Source organism: Dama dama, chromosome 7 (assembly GCF_033118175.1).
Source record: "Dama dama isolate Ldn47 chromosome 7, ASM3311817v1, whole genome shotgun sequence".
Classification (NCBI taxonomy): Eukaryota; Metazoa; Chordata; class Mammalia; order Artiodactyla; family Cervidae; genus Dama; species Dama dama.
This window is the reverse complement of record NC_083687.1, coordinates 29,518,986-29,543,026: the sequence shown is the minus strand read 5'-3', so window position 1 is coordinate 29,543,026 and position 24,041 is coordinate 29,518,986. Positions and strand designations below refer to the sequence as shown.

At 49.5% G+C, this 24,041-nt stretch overlaps 1 protein-coding gene and 1 non-coding gene across 3 annotated transcripts; both read left to right on the top strand.

The window, feature by feature from the left end:
* Positions 1-8,442: 8,442 nt before the first annotated feature.
* On the top strand, positions 8,443-23,647 carry PRRC2A (proline rich coiled-coil 2A). 2 transcript variants are annotated; one of them, XM_061147080.1, is made up of 31 exons: positions 8,443-8,593; positions 10,392-10,566; positions 11,056-11,233; positions 11,603-11,702; positions 11,794-11,866; positions 12,204-12,347; positions 12,500-12,651; positions 12,837-12,916; positions 13,059-13,201; positions 13,633-13,723; positions 13,836-14,052; positions 14,471-14,945; positions 15,391-15,581; positions 15,845-16,142; positions 16,520-16,730; positions 16,926-18,797; positions 19,285-19,556; positions 19,743-19,873; positions 20,144-20,273; positions 20,374-20,459; positions 20,654-20,887; positions 21,025-21,165; positions 21,281-21,352; positions 21,472-21,639; positions 21,811-21,893; positions 22,053-22,260; positions 22,347-22,445; positions 22,583-22,795; positions 22,908-23,002; positions 23,110-23,200; positions 23,315-23,647. In XM_061147080.1, the coding sequence occupies exons 2-31, from the start codon at positions 10,455-10,457 to the stop codon at positions 23,453-23,455; spliced, it is 6,501 nt and encodes a 2,166-aa protein (XP_061003063.1). In that variant the 5' UTR covers positions 8,443-8,593; positions 10,392-10,454; the 3' UTR covers positions 23,456-23,647. The 2 variants fall into 2 exon arrangements, with proteins under 2 accessions (XP_061003063.1, XP_061003064.1); XM_061147081.1 differs by lacking the exon at positions 8,443-8,593 and adding an exon at positions 10,122-10,138.
* Positions 10,742-10,872, top strand: LOC133060053 (small nucleolar RNA SNORA38). Its single transcript, XR_009693718.1, has one exon. It is a non-coding gene; the product is annotated as a small nucleolar RNA SNORA38 (small nucleolar RNA).
* Positions 23,648-24,041: the final 394 nt, after the last annotated feature.

The window sequence follows — 24,041 nt, the reverse complement described above, 5'->3', positions numbered from 1 at the left end:
AGATACACATTGGGGAAGTTACTAGCATATAAACATTATTTCAAGCCATGAGGCTGATACCCTTGACATTTGCAGTTTGAGTAGAAGGTGGGGATGAAGACTTGACTGGAGTGGCTTTAACAAAGAAATAGAGGAGAGAAATTGGAGATAGTGAGTATGGATAGTGCTTCCAAGAAATTTTGCTGTGGTAACTGTCCAGGGGAAGGGGACAAGAGAATCATTTGAAAGTTTGAGAACTGAAGTCATCTCAACCACTTTTTTTTTTTCTCATCTCAACCATCTTAATGAGCCTCAGGATAAAATTCTTACCAGATTCTTACTAAATTTTCCGCTCTCATTTTCCACAATGGACAGGCAGGCGTAGGTTCCAAATCCATGTCTCTGCTTATCAGTTCACAACGCCTGAGACGTGCACTTGCTCCTCAAACCTGGCTAAGTCTTAACGAGTTCTTCGTATCAGTTAATAACTTTACCTAATCACTTTCAGACTTTCTCAGAAACATTTCTGAACCTACCTAGGCACAGTCTAATTCTTATTCCTCTGCTTCTATAATATAATTCAGTGAAATAAAATGGACGGGAATGGGCGAATTTAATTCAGATGACCATTATATCTACTCAGTGGGCAAGAATCTCTTAAAAGAAATGGAGCAGCCTTCATAGTCAACAAAAGAGTCCAAAATGCAGTACCTGAGCAATCTTAAAAATGACAGAATGATCTTGGTTCGTTTCCAAGGCAGACCATTCAACATCATAGTAATCCAAGGCTATGCCCCAACCACTAATGCTGAGGAAGCTGAAGTTGAACAGTTCGTGAAGACCTACAAGACCTTAGACCAAAAAAAGATGTCCTTTTCATCATAGGGGACTGGAATGCAAAAGTAGGAAGTCAAGAGATACCCAGAATAACAGGCGAGTTTGGGCGTGGAGTACAAAATGAAGCAGGGAAAAGGCTAACAGAGTTCTGTCAAGAGCAGAACACTGGTCATAGCAAACACCCTTTGCCAACAACCCAAGAGATGACTCCACACATGGATATTACCAGATGGTCAATACCGAAATCAGCTTGATCACGTTCTTTGCAGCCCAAGATGGAGAAGCTCTATACAGTCAGTAAAAACAAGATACGGAACTGACTATGGCTCAGATCATGAGCTCCTTATTGCAAAATTCAAGCTTAAATTGAAGAAAGCAGGGAAAAATACTAGACCACTCAGTATGACCTAAATCAAATCCCTTATGATTATACAGTAAAGGTGATGAATAGATTCAAGGGATTAGATCTGATAGACAGAGTGCCTGAAGAACTATGGACAGAGGTTCATAACACTGCATAGGAGGCAGTGACCAAAACCATCTAAAGAAAAAGAAACGCAAGAAGGCACGATGATTGTCTGAGGAGGCCTTACAAATAGCTGAGAAAAGAAGAGAAGCAAAAGGCAAAGCAGAAAGGGAAAGATACACCCAACTGAATTCAGAGTTCCAGAGAATAGCAAGGAGAGATAAGAAAGCCTTCTTAAGTGAACAATGCAAAGAAATAGAGGAAAACAGTAGAATGGGAAAGACTAGAGATCTCTTCAAGAAAACTGGAGATACCCAGGGAACATTTCATGCAAAGATAGGCACACTAAAGGACAGAAACAGCAAGGACCTAGCAGAAGCTGAAGCTATTAAGAAGAGGTGGTAAGAAGACACAGAAGAACTATACAAAAAAGGTCTTAATGACCCAGATAACCAAAAAGGTGTGGTCACTCACCTAGAACCACACATCCTGGAGTGTGAAGTCAAGTGGGCCTCAGGAAACACTATGAGCAAAGCTAGTGGGGATGATAGAATTCCAGCTGAGCTATTTCACATCTTAAAAGACAACACTGTTAAAATGCCACACTCAATATTCAAGCAAATTTGGAAAACTCAGCAATGGCCACGAGACTGGAAAAAGTCAGTTTTCATTCCAATCCCAAAGTCAAGGCTAGAATGTTCAAACTACCACACAATTGTACTCATTTTACATGCTAGCAAGGTAATGCTCAAAAATCCTTCAAGCTAGGCTTCAACAGTATGTGAACTGAGAACTTACAGATGTACAAGCTTAGATTCAGAAAAGGCAGAGCAACCAGAAATCAAACTGCCAACATCCACTGGATCACAGAAAAAGCAAGAGAATTCCAGAAAAACATCTACTTCTGCTTCACTGACTATACAAAAGCCTTTTACTATGTGGATCACACCAAACTATGGAAAATTCTTCAAGAGATGGGAATACCAGACCACCTTACCTGCCTCTTGAAAAGCCTGTATGCAAGTCAAGAAGTAACAGTTAGAACTGGACATGGAACAATGGACTGGTTCAAAATTGGGAAAGGAATATGTCAAGGCTGTATATTGTCACCCTGCTTATTTAACTTATATGCTGAGTACCTCATGCTAAATACCGGACTGGATGAAGCACAAGCTGGAATTCAACACTGCTGCAAGAAATATCAACAATCTCAGATATGCAGATGATACTACTTTAATGGCAGAAAGAGAAGAGGAACTACAGAGCCTCTTGATGAAGGTGAAAGAGGACAATGAAAATGGTGGCCTAAAATTCAACATTAAAATAACTAAGATCATGGCATCTGGTCCCATCACTTCATGGCAAATAGATGGGGAAACAGTGGCAGATTTTATTTTCTCAGGCTCCAAAATCACTGTGGATGATGAGTACAGTCATGAAATTAAAAGACGCTTGCTCTTTGGAAGAAAAACTATGACAAACCTAGACAGCGTATTAAAAAGCAGAGACATCACTTTGCCGACAAAGTATATAGTCAAAGCTATGGTTTTCCAGTAGTCATGTACAGATGTGAAAGTTGGACGATAAAGAAGACTGAGCACTGATGCATTGATGCTTTTTAATTGTGGTGCTGGAGAAAACTCTTGAGCGTCCCTTAGACAGGAAGGAGACCAAACCAGTCAATCCTAAAGGAAATCAACTCTGAATATTTATTGGCAGGACTGATGCTAAAGCTGAAGCTCCAATACTTTCGCCACCTGATGCAAAAAGCCGACTCAATGGAAAAGACCCTGATGCTGGGGAAGACTGAGGGCAGGAGAAAAGGGGAAGATAAAGGATGAGATAGTTAGATGGCAACAGCGACTCAATGGACATGAGTTTGAGTAAACTCCAGGAGATAGTGAAAGACAGAGGAGTCTGGCATGCTGCGGTCCATAGAGTCAAAAGAGCTGGTCAGGACTGAGCAGTTGACTGGACAACAACTACTTCTACAATTTTCTGTGCATATCTCTGGTGTCTTCAGAACATAGTTGTTGACAATGGGTCACTGAAGAAATCAGAGAAATTAAAAAACAGCTGGAGGCAAATGAAAATGAAAACACAATGATCTAAAATCCATGGGAATGCAGCAAAAATATTTCTAAGAGGGAAGTTTACAGTGATACAAACCTACTTCACGAAACAGGAAAAACCTCAAGTAAACAATCTAACTTTACACCTAAAGGAACTAGATAAAGAAGAACAACAAAACCTAAAATTAGGAGAAGAGAAGAAATAATAAAGATAAGAACAGAAATAAATGAAATAAAGAAAAAATAGAAAACACTAATGAAACTAAGAGTTATTCTTTGAAAAGATAAACAAAATCGATAAACCTTTAGCCAGACTCATCAAGGAAAAGAGTCCAAATCAATAAAATCAGAAATGAAAAAGAAGTCAAACTGACACCACAGAAATAGAAAGAATCATAAGTGAAAGTGAAAGCCGCTAAGTCCTATCTGACTCTTTGCGACCCCAAGGACTATACAGTCCATGGAATTCTCCAGGCCAGAATACTGGAGTGGGTAGTCGTTTCCTTCTTCACTGGATCTTCCCAACCCAGGGATCAAACCCAGGTCTCCGCATTGCTGGAGGGTTCTTTACCAGTTGAGCCACCAGGGAAGCCCAAGGGTAGCCTATCCCTACTCAAGCAGATCTTCCTGACCCAGGAATTGAAGTGGGGTCTCATGCATTGCAGGAGGATTTCTTTACCAGCTGACCTACTAAGGATCATAACAGATTGCTACAAATAAGTATATGCCAATAAAATGGACAACCTAGAAGAAATGGACAAATTCCTAGAAATGTACAATCTCCTAAGAGTGAATCAGGAAGAAACAGAAAATATGAACAGACCAGTTACTGAAATTGACTCAGTAAAAAAAAAAAAAAACCTTCCAACAAGCAAAAGTTCAGAACCAGAATGTTTCTACTAAAGAGGAATTCTACCAAACATTTAAAGAAGATTTAACATCCATCTTTCTCAAACTATTCCAAAAAACTGAAGAGGAAGAAACACCTCTGAACTCATTCTATGAGGCCAGTATCACCCTGATATCAAAACCAGATAAAGATACCACGAAAATATAAAAATTATAGGCCAATATCACTGATGAACAGAGATACAAAAATCCTCAAAAAAAATCAGCAAATGGAATTCAACAATACATTACACATGTACACCATGATCAAGTGGGATTTATCCGAAGGATGCATGGATGGTTCAATGTCCACAAATCAATCAATATCACATTAACAAACTGAGGAGGAAAAAATCATATGGTCATCTCAATAGATGCAGGAAAAAGCTTGTGACAAATTTAACATTCATTTATGATTAAAACTCTCTAGAAAGTGGGCATAGAGGGGATACACCTCAACATAATAAAGACCATAAATGACAAGCCCACAGCTAACATCATACTCAATGGTGAGAAGCTGAAACATTTCCTTTAAGATCTCATCACTTTTATTCAACATAGTACTGGAAGCCCCAGCTATAGGAAGTCAGACAAGAAAAAGAAATAAGAAATTCAAATTAGAAAGGAAGAAGTAAAACTGTCAGTTTGAAGATGATATACATAGAAAATTCTAAATGAATTTGGTAAGTTTAAAAATTTGCAACTTTACCAATGAATCTGGTAAAATTGCAGGATATAAAATTAATACACAGATATCTGTTGCATTTCTACATACTAGCAACGAACTATCAAAAAGAGAAAGTAAGAAAACAGTCCCATTTATAATTACATCAAAAAGAATAAAATACCTGGGAATAAATCAAACTAAGGAGGCAAAACACCTGTACTCAGAAATCTGTAAGACAGTGATGAGAGAAACTGAAGACATCACAAACAAACGGAAAGGCACCATGCTCAGGGATTGGAAAAATTAAAATTGTTAAAATGACTATGCTACTCAAGGCAATCTGCAAATTCAGTGCAATCCCTGTCAAAATACCAATGGCATTTTTCAAAGAACTAGAACAAATAATTCTAAAATTTGTATAGAAACACACAAAAAAAACATGGAAAGTCACAACACTGAGAAAGAACAAGATTAAAAAATGGGCAGACTACTAGACATGGAGAACAATATAGAGATTCTTCAAAAATAGAGCTACAATAGAGTAATTCCAGTCCTGTGTCTTTATCTGATGAAAATGAAGACATTAATTCAAAAGATATATTTACCCCATGTTCACTGAAGCATTACTTATAACAGCCAAGATATGGAAGCAACCTAAGAGTGCCCACCGATAGGTGAATAGATAAAGAAGATGTTTTATATGTGTGTGTGTGTGTGTGTGTGTGTGTGTGTGTGTGTAATGGAATATTACTCAGCCAGGAAAAAGAAAGCAACCTTGCCATTTGTGTCAACATGGTGGACCTAAAGAGTATCATGCTAAGTAAAACAAATCAGACAAAAAAGACAATATTGTATGATTTCACTTTTGTATAATCTATAAAACAAATGTAACAAAGCAGAAATAGAGTCACAGATACAGAGAACAAACAGGTAGTTGGGGGAAGGGTAAGGAGAGAAATAGGTATACATTAAGCAACAGAAACTTCCGGTTGCAAAATAACCGAGTCCTAGATATGAAATGTACAATGTAGGGAATATAGTCAATAATTATGCATGGTGACAGATAACTAGACTTATGATGATGATCATTTTGAAATATTTAAATTTAAATATTTTTATTTTTTTAAATCACAGTGTTGTATACCAAGAACTAACATAGTGTTGTAGACTAACTATACTTCAAAAACAAACTCACAGAGAAAGAAATCAGATTTGTGGTGGAGGGAGAGGGGAATGAATGAAGGCAGTCAAGAAATATCAAATTCCAGTTATAAGTAAATACTAGACATGTAATATACAGCATGATAAATACAAGTGAAACTGATGAAAGTTGTTAAGAGTAAATTTTCAGAGTTCTCATCACAAGGAAAAAAAATACATTTTTTTCTGTTTAAGTTTGTAACTGTATGAGATGATGGATGTTCACTAAATATGGTAATCATTTCATGATGTTTGTAAGTCAAATCATTATGCTACACATCTTAAATTTATGTAGTACTGTGTGTCAATTGTGTCTCAATAAAACTGGAAGAAAAAAATAATGTATCACCATTGGTGCATCAATTGTAACAAATGTGCCACACTAATGCACAATGTTAATAATAGGGAAAACTGAGACAGGGGAAGGAATATACTAGCATTCTCTGTACTTTCTGCTTAATTATTCTGTAAACTTAAAACTGCTTTAATAAAAATCTATTTTACGTGTGTATGTGTTAATTGCTCAGTCGTGTCCGGCTTTTGTAACCCCATGGACTGTAGCCTGCCAGACTCCTCTGTGCATGTAATTCTCCAGGCAAGAATACTTAAGAAATGGAGTGGTTTGCCATTTTCTTCTCCAGGGTTTCTTCCCCACCCAGGGATCCAACCTGGGTTTCCTGCGTTGCATGCACGTTCTTTAACAGGGAAACACCTATTTTTTAATATATACCTAATGGGTAAAACGGAGAAGGCAATGGCAACCCACTCCAGTACTCTTGCCTGGAACATCCCATGGACGGAGGAACCTGGTAGGCTGTGGTCCACGGGGTCGCGAAGAGTCCGACACGACTGAGCGACTTCACTTTCACTTTTCACTTTCACGCAGTGGAGAAGGAAATGGCAACCCACTCGTGTTCTTGCCTGCAGAATCCCAGGGACGGCGGAGCCTGGTGGGCTGCCATCTGTGGGGTCGCACAGAGTCGGACACGACTGAAGCGACTTAGCAGCAGCAGCAGCAATGGGTAAAAAAATAGCTGTTGAATGATTTGCTGAACAAGCAGGGGGTATGATTAGAGCAGAATAAACCCATGGGTTTGCAGAGTCGGAGAGGACTCAGCACGCGCGAGCGCTCACACACGCGCGCGCGCTCTCTCTCTCTCTCTCTCACACACACACACACACACACATACACACACACACGAGTAACAGAGCTTCCCAGGTGGCTCTCTGCCAGTGTGGGAGACGCAAGAGACACGGGTTCGATACCTGGGTTGGGAAGATCCCCTGGAGTAGGAAATGGGAAGCGAGTTCAAGATCGCCTGGAAAATTCCACCGGGCAGAGGAGCCTGGAAGGCTACAGTCCTTGTAGTCCCAGTCCATGCGGTCCCAAAGAGTCAGACACGGCTGAGCGACTACACACACACACACACACACACACACACACACGTAACAGGAGACAAAGGAGGGGAATGATACCGTATTTCACAGAATTAAACCCGTTATAAAGGAAACTGCCAATAATATCAGATATACAAATATATTCATGAAAATTATATATTATAAATTATAAATATGCCAGTCTTAGTCATTAGTTGCCAATATTTTGAGGAATAGGCTATTTGTACCCTATCTTTGTCCAAACGATTTGCATATATTATGCAAATAAGTAGAACTACTCACAGAATGCCTATGCTCCGCGATGCACTCCCCTGGACTCTTGGATTGGCCTGTCAATCCACCTTATTTGCATGACGTGATTTAATAAATGAAGGCCCCGCCCCCTCATGCTTTCACCTCTCGCGAAGATAAGCGTGAGTTGGAGCTCTTCCCTGGTTACGTAAGCTCCGCCCTCCGGCAGCTAATCCCTTCCGCCCAGTCTTCTAGCTCTATCTTCTTCGCGGATACTACTATAGGCCTAGCATCGTTTCCTTCCACTCTTGGCGTCTCTACGTCTCTCCGTTCCCATCTTTCCACGAACGCACTACGCACGCTCCGCCTCTTTCTCCCCCTAGTCGTCGTGCAAATTCTGCGCCCCAACAGCCTGGCCGACCGGCACCGCATTCCCGCCCCCTCTGCACGTCTCAACGGCCGACGCCGGGAGCCTGCCTCTTCAGCCAACCGGCGTCTTAGCGCCTATAAGTCCCTCCTCCTTATGCAAATGACTTATGTCAGCTTCGCACGCTCTGCTTTTTTTTTAAAAAAAGGACAGCCCTGGAAGTAAAGAGGGATAGGGTGGAAAGCGCCCCGCCCTTTATGCAAATCAAGGGGCGTGTCTAGGCGCGGAGGGAGGCGGGAGGGGGGGGCGCTCCCGGGGGCGGCGGTTGCCCGGATGGGCCGTTAGTCGGAGCCCAGCCGCGGAGTGAGCGAGGGAGACGGGAGGAGCCGAACCCGGCGCCATCCGCCGCCATCCGCCCCCGCCCCACCGCCATCCCACCCCGGGGAGCCCCCTAGGCCCCGGTCCCGGACCCCCGCGCACCCGGCCAGGTGAGTCTGGGCGAGCCGAATGCTAACGCCCTTTTCCGGCGCGGGAGCGGTGGTGGCAGCGGCGGCGGCGGCGGTGGCGGGCCGGGGGGAGGAGAAGCTGCCATTAGCCGCCGCCATTTTGTCCTCCTGCTGCCGGGCCCTGCCTGCCCCTCCCCCTCCGATACTCCCACCCTGGGACTCGCACCTCTAGCCCATTTCTGAGTCGACAACCTGCCCCTACCCACTCACCTTCTGGCTTCATGGGGAGACCTCCCCCCGGCTCCTGGGCCATAACTCCCCACCCCCCTTGCGCTCCTGGACTATCACCCCTATTTATGGGTTCCCTTCCCTGCTGCCGCTCTGGGGTGGGCCGCGCCTGACTGTCCTACTCTTCAAGAGTCTTCTTTCCTCCACAGTGGACCCCTCTTATCACCCAGCGTTAAGGTCCCCTTTTCTTGACGCCCCACTTCTCGTCTAGTCACTCCCACTCTGGAACCCTGCTTTTATCCCGCATCTGTGCTTTCTACGTTCCTCAATATCTTCTCCGCTTTTTTCATTTCTCATCTTCCTTATCACCTTTCTGTCCCAACCCCTCCTTTCTCCTGGGTCTTTCTGACATTGCTCCCTGTGGTCTGCATCCTTTTCCTGCCATTCCCGCTTACGTGTATTATTTTCCACCGGCCTTCATAATTCTTTTATTAGTTTTTTTTTTTCATTATTCTATCCCCTTTCCCTTCATAAATTTTCAGACTGGCTTTCTTAAACACTTCCAAAGCAACCCCCATCGCCTCATCTGATCTGTCTTAAAGTTCATGATTTTAGTTATCATCCTGGTGTTGTCTGGCTATCTCACCAACTCCCTATCTCTTTCCTTTACCCCGTTGTCTACAAATGCCTGGTCGCTCAGGAACACTAACTGATGTTGGGGAGTTTGGTCGGCTTGGGGAGCAAGGAGAATCAGGGAAAGAAATGACTGCTGATGGTGGGTAGGAAAATGAAGTTGATTCCAGCCTTCGCCCCATGGTTACCTGGTATTCTTGATGTGGATCCATATGCTTTGTTTTACCCACGTGTATGTAGGGTAAACCAGAGCCCACCAGTATTCCATCTGCAGACAAACTTTTTTCCAGGAGCTGGGATGGGGGCAAGTGTAGGAAAAGATGGAATATTCAAAATACGTGATTCTGTAGCTTGGGAGTATGTAGTACCCCAGTTGTTCCCTGAGGAATTCTCTGGCACCAACCCCCAGTCTGGCTGAGCAAGCTCATAAAATCCTTAAACTCCTGCATACCTTCCTGCAAAACCTCCGCAAATGGGAGGGAGACTGCAGGGACTAGAACCAGGGGCAAACTTAGGAAGCTGGTGTCTTAATGAGTAGGAGAGCTAAATCTCTCTTCCTTACATGATGGAGCTGTTTGCCTCTCTCTGGTTTTCTCTAGGGCTTGGACTTGCTGTTTTTATTGTAGGTCTCTGAAATGATTTTGATGGAGAGAGATTATTGTGGGCATAATGAGGTTGCTACACTTTATAGACTGGCACAAAGGGGAGAGTGTTTATACTAGGAAGGTACTGGATTTTTATTTGGGTTTTCTTGGCAAGGGGTGTCTGGGGGAAAGAGGGAATATGGCATTTGGGCTCTGTGGGGAACTAAGAAGATACGATGGTTGCTTAAAGGAACTGGGGTGTTTGAATAGGCTGGAGGAAGAGGCATAAGAGGGCCGTATATCTGAGCCCCAATAAGAATAAGAGGGAGCATCTAGGCTTCTATTGGGAGGCCCTTGGTGGAGCAGAGAGTGAAACACTTGGTGTCTGGTCACAGGCTCCGGCACGTTTTGGGGGAGGCGCCTGCAGGACCCAACGTACTCAATGAGCTTCCAGCGCAATGTCCGATCGCTCGGGGCCGACTGCCAAGGGGAAGGATGGAAAGAAGTATTCCTCGCTCAACCTGTTTGATACGTATAAGGGCAAGTCCTTAGAGATCCAGAAACCCGCTGGTGAGGGCCCTGCACTGATGTTCCTAATTATTGGAGGATGAGCATGAATGGGTTATGTATTTCAGAGCTCTTTGAAGGGAAACACCTGTAATACATATATCAAAAGGTTAGAGGAACACTAGAGACTTTCCAGTTTGTCCCATAGGGGACGTTGTGCTTTGGGTGCACACCAGCATCCTCCTACAAAGGCGTGTCTGTGGTTTTCTGTCTTTGGACACGTAAGAATTGGAGGCAAAGAAATGTGGACTTGGAGAAGTCTAGGGCCAGCTTGCTCCTTGCAGGCTCAAGATCAACCATCCCACATAGAATTACTGAGTGTAAAGCTTTTCAGCCTTCCTTGCTGATAGAATTTCGGAGATTGCTTAGGGCAAAGGGAGAGAAGGTTTCTAAGAGAAGATGTTGGGGATGTCTGTTTATGGGGCCTCGGGTAAGATGCTGTCAGATTTCCCATTAGAGGCATTTTCCATTCTCTTTCCACCTTTTCTCCAGTTGCCCCTCGCCATGGCCTGCAGAGTCTCGGGAAAGTTGCCATTGCTCGGCGTATGCCACCCCCGGCCAACCTTCCAAGCCTGAAAGCCGAGAACAAAGGCAATGACCCTAATGTCTCACTAGTGCCGAAAGACGGAACAGGATGGGCAAGCAAACAGGAGCAGTCCGACCCCAAGAGGTAGATGGAGACCTGGGGAGCCTAGAGTTAGGAATATTTAACTTTGAACTTCAGGATGAATTGGGGCTTGGTCTAACGTGGCCAGATGAGAGTCCAAGGCAAAGAGGAAAGACCCTCTCCTGCCTATTGCAGGACTCCTGTTAAATGCCTAAGGAACGGTACCTTTAGCTTTCTGTCAGGGGTAAGGAAAGTTTGAAGAACAGATGACAGTCTATGCAAGCTTGACAAGCTTATGGTATTTTGTCCTAAAATTTGTAAAAAGTAGTGAGAAGGCCTGGGTTCGGTTCCTGTCCTCCACCAGTTGGAGAAGCAGAGGAGCCAGTACCATCTCAGACTCTGAATAACCTTCCCATCCTACCATCCCCTCAGTTCCGATGCCTCAACTGCTCAGCAGCCGGAATCGCAGCCACTGCCGGCTTCACAGACGCCTGCCTCCAACCAATCGAAACGACCGCCAGCAGCCCCCGAGGTATCTGAAGAACTGGGTGTTATTTAGGGAGCAGGGGCAAGAATGGCTTGTAGCTCCTCATCATGTCATTGTTATCTCTCTGCCTCCCCAGAACACTCCTTCGGTTCCAAGCGGGGTAAAGTCCTGGGCACAAGCCAGCGTCACCCATGGAGCACATGGAGATGGTGAGTGCAAGGCTGTTTGAGGAGGTCTCTTTGGGCACCATAGTAGGCAGGAGTCCTGCACGGTACCTTCAGCAAAGTGTCCTCATACTCTATTGGCAAAATTTTGGGTCACATATTTGGTTTTCTTGGGAGACACATGAGCAAGATTTGTCGCAGATTTATATGAAAGAGGTAGGTATCCCCAAACTGATCCTGTTTCTTGAGGAATGAACACCTAATACATAGGGGGTGAGTTTGGAGGCAGAACTGGGTCTTGTATCTATCAGTCTTCCACTTTCACAGTGCATCCTCAGTAAAGATACTTGTGTCTCTTACTTTTGTACCTCAACCCCAACAGGTGGAAGGGCATCAAGCCTACTGTCACGATTCTCTCGAGAGGAATTTCCGACCCTGCAGGCGGCTGGCGACCAGGACAAGGCTGCCAAGGAAAGGGAGTCTGCCGAACAGTCGTCTGGGCCCGGACCAAGCCTCCGCCCCCAAAGTGAGTGGCCGCTATTAGTGAGTAAATGAGTTAGGAATCCACCTTTTGACCAGGACATTACCTTATTCCATTTCAGAGTGAAGTGCTGGCTTATTCATCTTTCTCCCCATCATTTTCAGCTATGTTCACTCTCTGTCTTTTCCAAAATACAGATTCTACAACTTGGAGGGACGGAGGTGGGCGTGGCCCTGATGAGCTGGAGGGCCCGGACTCCAAACTTCATCACGGCCATGATCCCCGGGGTGGACTGCAGCCTTCGGGCCCACCCCAGTTCCCTCCCTACCGCGGAATGATGCCGCCCTTCGTAAGTTTGGATATCTTGTTTTGGACTGATTGTGCTGGAAGCTAGAGAGTTAGGAGTTACAACTTAGTCTTTGGAGGGGACAGCTGGAAAGCAGAGGTCTATGTGGGTGGAAGGATGATAGGTTTAGGGCTGTGGTAGGCTGTTTGGCTGCTCCTCTAAGCGGCTACTCTTGGGCCCTTTTGCAGATGTATCCCCCATATCTCCCGTTCCCTCCGCCCTATGGACCCCAGGGGCCTTATAGATACCCCACGCCCGATGGGCCCAGGTGAGTAGTCTAGGTCTGGGTTTGTGCTTGGGGACAGGGGAAGCCTGCTGGGGAGAAGATGGTTTTCTAGTCAGGAGGCTCAGTCTGTGATTATACAATCCAGTGTTCTTTTATCTTCTCTCCTTTCCCTTTTCATACACAGCCGTTTCCCCCGAGTGGCAGGCCCCCGAGGGTCAGGGCCGCCAATGCGTCTTGTAGAGCCAGTGGGTCGGCCTTCCATTCTTAAAGAAGATAATCTCAAAGAGTTTGACCAGTTGGACCAGGAGAATGATGATGGTTGGGCAGGTGAGTGGATGTTAAGGACCAGGTATTTTAGTTTCGTTTTGGGGGGTTGGGTTGGTTTTGGCTGCACTGTACAGCTTGTGGGATCTTAGTTCCCTGACCAGGGATTGAACACAGGCACTTGGCAGTGAAAGTGTGGATTCCTAACCACTGGACCTCCAGGGAATTCCCAAGTATTTCAGTTTTAAAAAGCAAAATCTGATGAGAAAACAGTGGATCATTGTGGGAGAAAAGTAGACATTGAGGGATAGGGCAGATACCTGGAGGAAAGCCAAATCCTGGCGGAGAAGGAGTCAGGAGTGAGATTGACAGTCATGGATCTAGATGCCAGTGGGAAGAGGGCAGTTGGCCTTGGTAGCACACCCAGTCGTGTAGTGATGCTCGAGATGGGAGCTCAGGGTGCTGGGGTGACCGTGCTTCACTTTTCGCCTCAGGGGCCCATGAGGAGGTCGACTACACTGAGAAGCTCAAGTTCAGCGATGAGGAAGATGGGCGAGACTCCGATGAAGAGGGAGCTGAGGGCCAGTGAGTTCAGGGCTCCCTGGGGAGTGGAGGGGCTCAGTTTGTCTCATGGTAATATACTCTTAAAGGAGCTGGGTTGCAGCTGGTTTTAATTCCACTGTTGGTCTGTTCACAGCAAGGAGTCCCAGTCAGCTGCTGGTGAGGAACGGCCTCCTGAAGCAGATGGCAAAAAGGGCAACTCCCCCGGCAGCGAACCGCCCCCTCCCAAGACGGCCTGGGCAGAGACCTCTCGGCCTCCAGAGACAGAGCCGGGACCTCCTGCCCCAAAGCCTCCCCCACCCCCACCCCACCGAGGCCCCGCCGGGAACTGGGGCCCCCCTGGGGACTACCCAGTGAGTGTCTACAATGAGGGATTGAGGGTCACTTGGGGGAGACTAGTATCAGCTGAGTAGTTGAAGCAGCAGTAATAAGAGGAAGCTGGAGGGAGGGCCAGAAATGGGCTGCAGGAAGTGTAGAGCTGTGGCGCATATCTGAAAAGGTTTGGAACATCATTGGTGTTAGGCGAGTTAGAGTGAAGAGAGAAATTGGAATGCTAATTAGGAAAAACAAGGACACCTGGGGTCTTTGGGGTCTTGAGAAGGAAGAAATAAAAAGACTAGAATGATGAGTTTGTCCCTGCCATGAGAGGCCATCAACCCCAAGGCCTGGTCTTTGCAGCTGCAGCTAAAGACAGTTGATCAGTCTGTGAAAGAGATGGTAAGAAACATAGTAACTGACACCTCTGGCCCTGCTGGGTCTGCCCACTGACAGGATCGTGGGGGCCCTCCCTGCAAACCTCCAGCACCCGAAGACGAGGATGAGGCTTGGCGGCAGCGGCGAAAGCAGTCTTCGTCTGAAATCTCCCTGGCTGTGGAGCGGGCTCGGCGCCGGCGAGAGGAAGAGGAGCGGCGCATGCAGGAGGAGCGCAGGGCAGCCTGTGCTGAGAAGCTCAAGCGACTTGATGAGAAGTTTGGGGCACCTGACAAGCGGCTCAAAGCAGAGCCTACTGCACCACCTGCTACCCCTCCTGCTCCCGCTCCACCACCTGCAGTCCCCAAAGAACTCTCCACGCCTCCAGCTCCTCCACCGGCCCCAGTTCCGACACCTGAAAAAGAACCAGAAGAGCCGGCACAGTCCTCTCCTGCCCAGTCCACCCCCACTCCAGGTGTGGCTCCGACTCCCACCGCAGTGAGTGGTGGGGGCAGCACCAGTAGCACCAGCAGTGGTAGCTTCGAAGCCAGTGCAGGTATGATAGAGATGGTGATGGGTAGATCTTCTGTCTTCTTGGGGTTGAGGGTGCAGGTGGTAAGGATGTGAGTAAAGGATATAAAAGGCAGTGTCAGTTCGTAGGACTGTCACTGGTAGGGGTGAAGTGGATCTTTTTGCTTCTGTGGACATAGGAGGGGGAAAGGTTTTCTTACCTGAGTTCCTGAATAAGTAGTAATCTAAAACCACTTCCCTATAGGCCTAGAGTGGAGCAATGCTGAAGGAAGTGTTACTTTTGATGATTTCATGGGAAATTAACACCACCGCCGTTGGCTTTTGAGAGACCTTGAAGTGTTTTCATGGGTTTTAAATGGGATGGTCTTATTGTTAGAGGAGGTGCTAGAAGTGAGTGCTGAAACTATGGGGTGTTCATGGAATATCTGTTGGTGGACTAGATTGCTCTGATTATCTTTTTTTCAATGCAGTGGAACCCCAAGTGCCCTCAAAAGAGGGTCCTGAACCACCAGAAGAGGTTCCTTCCCCTGCCACACCCCCAGCCCCAAAAGTGGAACCCAAGGGTGATGGAGTTGGTCCCACCCGGCAGCCCCCCAGCCAAGGCTTGGGCTATCCCAAATATCAGAAATCATTGCCTCCTCGTTTCCAGCGGCAGCAGCAGGTGAAACTAAATTACTTTTCTTAAGGGCTGCTTCTCTCCTCGGTTTCGGTACTTATCCATATATCCATTTATTTCAGTATTTAGCCTAATATCCATATCTATCCATAAGTTACCTCCTGGGTCCCTCTCCCAGTTCTGTCTCTGCTGTGTCATCCTAGTTTCTATCTAGTCCCAAGTGTCACATTGGTGTGGGTTTTGTTTTTGCTAGTCCTGTGTTCTGGTTGGGCCTTTGATGCCTCTCACTCCCTTTTGTCCTTCCCTAGGAGCAGCTGTTGAAGCAGCAGCAGCAGCAGCAGTGGCAGCAGCAGCAGCAGGGCTCTGCCCAGCCTACCCCAGTGCCCCCATCTCCACCGCAGCCTGTGACCATGGGGGCTGTGCCGGCTCCACAGGCTCCACCCCCGCCCCCCAAGGCCCTGTACCCAGGTGCTCTGGGCCGGCCCCCGCCCATGCCCCCTATGAACTTTGATCCCCGCTGGATGATGATTCCTCCTTATGTGGACCCTCGGCTCCTCCAAGGCCGGCCCCCTCTGGACTTCTACCCTCCTGGTGTGCATCCCTCTGGTAAGGCACCATAGATGAGGTAGGGCGTCAGGGACCCCTTAGTCTTGGGAAGTAGGTATTCTCATCTTGCTCTGGGGATGAAGGGCAACCAATCAAGAGGGGAGCTTAGCACTCCTGAGATAGCTCTTTGTTGCAGGAATGAAGTAGTGACGCCCACCTAACCGAAGATTTCCCTGGTTGGAGGGATTGATAGATTGACCTGTAGGGAAGCTGAGTGGTTCACCACGTTTTAGGAGAGCAGGCACTGCCTCTCAGGAGATGGAGGCACTGCATTGACCGGGCGGGTGTGGAGGATTGAACTGGGGAGGTGATTTTGGGGCTGGAGGGCCTGTAACATAAAAAAGGTTAGGTTTTCTCATACTGTTTGGTTTTCTCAGGCCTAGTTCCCCGGGAGCGTTCAGACAGTGGGGGCTCAAGTTCAGAGCCATTTGAGCGCCATGCACCCCCTCTCTTACGGGATCGGGGCACCCCACCAGTGGATCCAAAGTTGGCTTGGGTAGGAGATGTCTTCACCACCACACCTGCTGACCCCCGCCCACTTACTTCACCACTTCGCCAGGCTGCTGATGAGGATGAGAAGGGGATGAGGTGAGTGTGAGTAGAGAAATGGGAGGGTTTCTAGCAAACATATCTAGAAGAATGGGTATTTTGGTTTATTGGTGAAGTGATAGGAATAAACATGAAAGGAGTGTTTGGGTCATAATAAAGTGTTCTGTTTTCCCACCTAGTTCATTTTCCTCGTCTTGAGATACTTACTTCCATCTTTTCTGTCTCCCTCTTCAGGAGTGAGACCCCTCCAGTACCTCCCCCACCACCCTATCTGGCCAGTTATCCAGGCTTTCCTGAGAATGGAGCACCTGGGCCTCCAATCCCTCGCTTTCCTCTGGAGGAGCCAGCTCCCCCAGGGCCCCGTCCACTCCCCTGGCCCCCAGGCAATGAGGAGGTAGCCAAGATGCAAGCTCCACCACCCAAGAAGGAAACCCCCAAGGAGGAGGCTCCGCAGCTGACAGGGCCAGAAACTGGTCGAAAGCCTTCCCGCGGAATTGGAGGCCAAGGCCCCCCGCCACCTCGCAGAGAGAGCCGCACAGAGACCCGCTGGGGCCCACGCCCAGGCAGCAGTCGTCGTGGGATCCCTCCAGAGGAGCCAGGGGCCCCTCCCCGCCGGGCTGGGCCGATAAAGAAACCCCCACCACCTGCGAAAGTTGAAGAGCTGCCCCCCAACCCCAAGCCCCTTGAACAGGGGGATGAAACCCCCAAGGCTCCAAAGCCAGACCCATTGAAGACAGCAAAGGGAAAGATAGGTGGCCCCAAGGAGACCCCACCCAGTGGGAATCTTTCCCCTGCCCCAAGGCTTCGGAGGGACTATTCCTATGAAAGAGTGGGTCCTACCTCTTGCCGGGGTCGGGGCCGAGGGGAGTATTTTGCCAGAGGGAGGGGTTTTCGGGGGACTTATGGGGGACGGGGGCGGGGAGCCCGAAGCCGAGAGTTCCGCAGTTACAGAGAGTTTCGAGGAGATGATGGACGTGGAGGTGGGACAGGGGGACCAAACCATCCTCCTCCCCGAGGCCGCACCGCCAGCGAGACACGGAGTGAGGGTTCGGAGTATGAAGAAATCCCCAAGCGGCGCCGGCAGCGGGGCTCAGAGACCGGCAGTGAGACCCATGAGAGCGATCTGGCCCCCTCAGACAAGGAAGCCCCCACTCCCAAGGAAGGAGTACTTACACAGGTCCCTCTCGCTCCTCCATCATCAGGAGCACCCCCTTCACCAGCCCCAGCCCGCTTTTCCACTGCCCGAGGTGGGCGAGTCTTCACTCCCAGAGGGGTGCCATCCCGCCGGGGTCGAGGGGGTGGGCGGCCCCCTCCCCCCATTTGCCCGGGCTGGAGCCCCCCAACTAAGTCCCTGGCTCCAAAGAAGCCTCCAACAGGTCCTATGCCGCCAAGTAAGGAGCCTTTGAAAGAGAAGCTGATCCCGGGGCCCCTGTCCCCTATGGCCCGAGGAGGCAGCAGTGGAGGCAACAACGTAGGCATGGGTGTGGAAGATGGGGAGCGGCCCAGAAGGAGGCGACACGGGAGGGCTCAGCAGCAGGACAAACCACCTCGTTTCCGGAGACTGAAACAGGAACGAGAGAATGCTGCCAGAGGGGCTGAGGGCAAGCCCTCTTCCCTAGTTCTTCCAGCCTCTACACCTGGGTCAGAGGAGGCCCTCACAACAGTAGCAGTACCCCCACCACCTCGCCGGGCAGCGGCCAAGTCTCCTGATCTGTCAAACCAGAACTCGGACCAAGCCAACGAAGAGTGGGAGACAGCCTCTGAGAGCAGCGACTTTGCCAGCGAGCGGCGGGGGGACAAGGAGGCTCCCCCACCAGCACTGCTGACCCCCAAAGCTGTGGGGACTCATGGAGGGAGTGGAGGTGGTGCTGGATCAGGCATTTCAACCATGTCCCGTGGAGATCTGAGCCAGAGAGCTAAGGATTTGAGCAAGCGGAGCTTTTCGAGTCAGCGACCCGGCATGGAGAGGCAGAACCGGCGCCCAGGCCCAAGCAGCAAGTCTGGTGGCGGTGGCGGCAGCAGTGGAGGAGGTGGTGGGGGTCCTGGAGGGAGGGCCGGCCCAGGGCGAGGGGACAAGAGAAGCTGGCCCTCTCCCAAGAACCGAAGGTGGGTACAGGCAGGTGGTGATTTGTTCTTTGAGTTGTTAGGTTGGGGGAGGGGAGAAAACCTGTTAGAGAAGTCGGGTTGGATGCAGTGGAATTGGAGATCAGTACCTGGGGAAAGCTGTTAGGCACCAGGTCACCTGTGTTTAGGTGAAGTGGCTGGAAAGCAAGTGGACAGCATCGGAAACCCCCATATTCCTTGTTTTCCTTTCTGTGCACCTGTATGAGTAGAATTTCTTTAGTGTGGGAAAACAAGGGTTTCCTGGAGGTCCCAAGGTTAGGACTCTGTGCCTTCACTGTCTGGGCTCTGGTTTGATCCCTGGTTAGGGAACCAAGATCCCAGGAGTTGTGTGGTGCAGCCAGAAAAAAAGTGATCAGAAACACCTGGATTTTAGCACAGAGAACAGGCTGAAGGTGAAGTGGTGGAAGAGAATTGTAGAGAAAACCGTAACAGTTTGTAAATACTGGAGCTGATTCTTTGTTCTCTTCAGCCGTCCCCCAGAGGAACGTACCCCAGGGCTCCCTCTGCCTCCCCCGCCCCCCAGCAGTTCTGCGGTCTTCCGCTTGGACCAAGTTATCCACAGCAACCCTGCTGGCATCCAGCAGGCTCTGGCTCAGCTCAGCAGCCGCCAAGGAAGTGCAGCTGCGCCAGTGGGGCACCCAAGGCCCAAGCCTGGGCCTCCCCAAGCCCCTCAAGGCCCCTCTCCTCGGCCCCCCGCCCGGTATGACCCTCAGAGGGCCAACAATGACGACGTCAGTTCAGGTAAGCTGGAAGGGCTAAGGGTTCCCAGAGAGGGCTAGGTGCTGAAGGGTGGAAGAGTGTGGCCCAGGAGTCCTGGTGCTGGGTGTCCGCACAGAGGGTGGAAGGATTGGGAGGTGGAGTACAGAGGGCAAAGCTCAGTTTGGTGATAGTCAAGGCAGACGCTGATGGATTTCCTTTTCTCCCCAGACGCCCACTTCGAAGAACCAGGGCCGATGGTGAGGGGGATGGGCGGGACTGCCCGGGACTCTGCTGGTGTTAATCCCTTCCCCCCCAAACGGCGAGAGCGGCCACCTAGGAAACCGGAGCTGCTGCAGGAGGTGAGGGACCGGGTTGAAGTATTTCACTGCTCTCACTTTAGAAAGCTCTAACTTCATGTTCTCTCCACTCTTTTTCCCATTTATGTCACTGTTTTCATCCCAAATTCTCAGTGTTGGTCACTGCTTATTTCTTTTTTTTTGTTTTTTTTTTTGGTCACTGCTTATTTCTCATCACCTTTTTTGCCCCACACGTGTGGCTCTGTGTCCTAGCTGCTTGCATTGCCCAGTTCCCATCTCATTCATATTTTGTTTCTGGACTCTGATTTTTAGGAATCATTGCCACCTTCTCATAGCTCTGGATTTTTGGGCCCCAAACCCGAGGGCTCAAGCCCTCAAGCGGAGTCCAGAGATGCAGGAACAGAGGCCCTGACCCCTCACATCTGGAATCGTTTACATACTGGTGAGTTCAGCTGAGAAGGAAGGACTGTGTTAGAGGACTTAGAGCAAGATGGACCATAGAGCTGTCTTTTCTTACTTCTGTGTGTTGGTGCTTTTCCCAGCCACTAGCCGAAAGAGTTACCAGCCTGGCTCCATGGAGCCTTGGATGGAACCCCTGAGTCCTTTTGAGGATGTGGCTGGCACAGAGGTGAGTGAGAGTGGGAGGGAGTGTCTGAGCTGATGTTGTTGAGCACCAGCCCTACTTGCCCCACTGTCCTGGGATGAGCGTGGGGCTGTTCCGTCACATAGTCGTCTCCTTTCTATAGTTTGTGTATGTGTGTACCTCATTCAGGTATTGGGGTGCTTCCTGCTCTGACTTAACTCCTTCTCCACTCCTCTCAGATGAGTCAGTCTGACAGTGGGGTGGACCTGAGTGGGGATTCTCAGGTGTCATCAGGTCCCTGCAGCCAGCGAAGTTCCCCTGATGGAGGACTCAAGGGGGCAGCAGAAGGGCCCCCCAAGCGACCTGGAGGCCCCTCACCCCTGAATGCTGTTCCTGGTGAGGGTCCACCTGGCTCTGAACCCTCTGAACCTCCTAGGAGACGGCCACCTGCCCCCCATGATGAGGACAGAAAGGTAAACGACCAAGAAAGGATAAGAATGTTTCTGGGACTTTGGCCTTGCTTTTGTCTCCCTTTTTCTCTGCCTGTGTGTGCTGATTTGAGCTTCTTTTTCCTCCCCCCACCCCTACTTCACTGTGTTGCTCCACTCAGGAGCTGCCCCGGGAGCAGCCTCTGCCCCCTGGGCCCATTGGTACAGAACGATTGCAGCGTACAGACCGAGGCCCAGAACCTGGCTCCCTCCGGCCATCCCATCGACCTGGGCCTCCAGTCCAGTTTGGTACCAATGATAAGGTCTGTGTGGACTGAATCGGGGTGTCTTGGCTTGGGTGGAGAGAGGGAAAGGACTGGAAGTGGGGGAGGACACGTGTCTGAATCGTGGACCATCTCCCCTGCCTCGTGATCACAGGACTCAGACTTGTGCCTGGTGGTGGGAGACAGTTTAAAAGCAGAGAAGGAGCTAACGGCATCAGTTACTGAGGTAAGTGGGAGAGTGAGTTTTTGAGGACAGGCTTTGGACACCTGGAGGAGAGTGTCTGGGAGTGACCTGGGCATCCAGGTTGCGCAGATGGCCCTCTTGACAAGTCGTCTCCTTCCCAGGCCATTCCCATGGCCCGAGACTGGGAGCTGCTCCCCAGTGCTTCTGCCTCAGCTGAGCCACAATCCAAGAGCCTGGCTTCTGGGCACTGTGGCCCCGAGACCAGCTCCTCAGGCCAGCGCTTGTACCCTGAGATCTTCTATGGCAGCCCTGGGCCTCCCAGTTCTCAGGTAGGTCTTGCCTCCTATTCAAGAACCTCTCTCTGTTTGCTGTCCCCTAAAATCAAGCCTTTCCCATTTGCAGTTGTTAAAATTTTCCTTCCTGCTTTTGCTATAGTGGGTGGGGTGGGTGAGTTTTTCTTGACCAGGAAAACGAGCTGTTCCATTCTTGCTCTCCTGCAGGTCTCAGGAGGAGCCATAGACTCTCAATTACATCCCAACAGTGGAGGCTTCCGTCCTGGGACACCCTCGCTGCACACTTACAGGTAAGACTTTTCTCAGAAGGACATGGAACTGTGTTCAGGGAAAGAGAGAAGGGGAAGACACTTCTAGGGTACCTGGCGGGTGGTGGACTTCCACTTCAGACTAAAGGAGTTGACTGGTTCCTGATCTCTCTCCCCCGCCTTGGCCCAATTTCCCTCCAGATCACAGCCCCTGTACCTCCCCACGGGCCCAGCCCCGCCCTCAGCACTGCTCTCAGGGGTAGCTGTCAAGGGCCAGTTTCTGGATTTCTCCGCACTGCAAGCAACGGAGCTGGGGAAGCTGCCGGCTGGAGTTCTCTACCCTCCACCTTCCTTTCTCTACTCTCCAGCCTTCTGCCCTAGCCCTCTGCCAGACCCACCCTTGCTTCAGGTGAGAGGCAGGCGGATGCTGGGCTTAGGAGTAGGAGTTGGGGTGCTTTGGGGGGAGTTGACATTGTCCTCCCTGTTCCCCAACAGGTGCGACAGGATCTGCCATCCCCCTCAGATTTTTATTCTGCTCCTCTGCAACCTGGTGGCCAAAGTGGCTTCCTCCCCTCAGGGGCTCCTGCCCAGCAGGTACCTTTTATCTTCTCAGTCCCCTTTGTGCGCTTCGCTTTCCAACTCTAGCGTTGTTTGTTACTTGTTTGGACTCTTCCTGGTTTTCTGACATTCCTCCCTGCCCCCAGCACACACACCCATGTTTCTCATTACAGATGCTTCTGCCCATGGTGGACTCACAGCTGTCTGTGGTGAACTTTGGCTCCCTGCCACCGGCGCCGCCTCCTGCCCCACCCCCCCTCTCTCTGTTACCGATGGGCCCTCCTCTGCAGCCCCCCAGCCTGGCCGTGCGGCCCCCACCCGCTCCTGCTACTCGGGTGCTGCCTTCACCTGCCAGGCCCTTCGGCCCTAGCTTGGGGCGAGCAGAGGTAAGGTACAGGAGCAGAAGTGCTAGGGAGCCCCGAGACTCAGGGGTAAGGATTCAGTGTCAGGATGAAGAAGTGGAGAGGCGGGACGCTCACGAGACTTTTTTTCCTTCAGTTGCACCCAGTAGAACTGAAGCCGTTCCAGGATTATCGAAAACTGAATAGCAACCTTGGGGGACCTGGGTCATCACGGACTCCCCCATCTGGAAGGCAAGAGAAGGGAATGGGGGTACGGACTGCCCATCTATCCCCAATGATTTACTTTCTTTGGGGACCATAGGTGAGTCTGAAGGTTGCCTCAAATATCTTTTCTCCAGGTCTTTCTCTGGCCTCAATTCCCGTCTCAAGGCCCCACCTTCCACCTACAGCGGAGTCTTCCGCACACAGCGCATTGACCTCTACCAGCAGGTGAAGGAGAAACCCCTGTGGGCACAAGTCCGAGTTGAGTTTCCTCCTGAGTTCCCGCCCTTCCATCCCTGACCTCCCTGTCTGACTGAACTTCCACATGTGCCCACCCCCCAGGCCTCCCCACCAGATGCCCTGCGCTGGATGCCGAAGCCTTGGGAGCGGACAGGGCCACCCTCTCGAGAAGGGCCATCCCGAAGGGCAGAGGAGCCTGGGTCCAGAGGGGACAAGGAGCCTGGATTGCCCCCACCCCGCTGAGGGAGTTCCCTTGGCCCCCCACCCCCCGGGGCTTGTATATAGATTATAAATATATAAGGGGGAAAGGGGTGGGTGGGGAAGGGTTGTGGGGCTGGTGCCTCGCTTCCCCTCCTCTCCCCTCCCCTCGTCCCCTATCCCTGGGGCCGTTTGTTAAAAAAGAATAATAAAAGGATTAAAAAAAATCCAAAATGATTTGGGGGATGGGTTGGTTGGTTGTCTCTTATGTCATATTCAGTGCCAAGTGATCTGTAGAGTGGTTTCAATTAGGCAAATATTTGTTACTTTACCTTGGTGACCACTTCTATCTCAGAACAAGCTCTTGGTGTATCTTAGAAGTTTCCTGGGCCAGGAATTAGATTTTTTGTGCCAGTGAAGTTGGTCCTATAGAGCTTTGCTTGCACATACGGGGCCATGGTGGGACATCTGGATGGTAGAATGCCATTAGATTGTCAACCAGTGTCTTTACATGGCTTCTCCAGCAAGATATTCTGAGTCACCCGGCCTTTCACGTCCCTGAGCCAGCATTCCAGAGGTCTCGGCAGATACTGCAAAGGTTATGACTTGGCCCTAGGTTTCTGCCAGGTTT

Coding starts and splice junctions, on each gene's coding strand:
- PRRC2A (XM_061147080.1), top strand. CDS start 10,455: ATGTCCGATCGCTCGGGGCCGACTGCCAAGGGGAAGGATGGAAAGAAG. Junction 13,724..13,835: donor GAAGAGGGAGCTGAGGGCCA/GTGAGTTCAGGG, acceptor GTCTGTTCACAG/CAAGGAGTCCCAGTCAGCTG. Junction 14,053..14,470: donor GCCCCCCTGGGGACTACCCA/GTGAGTGTCTAC, acceptor GCCCACTGACAG/GATCGTGGGGGCCCTCCCTG.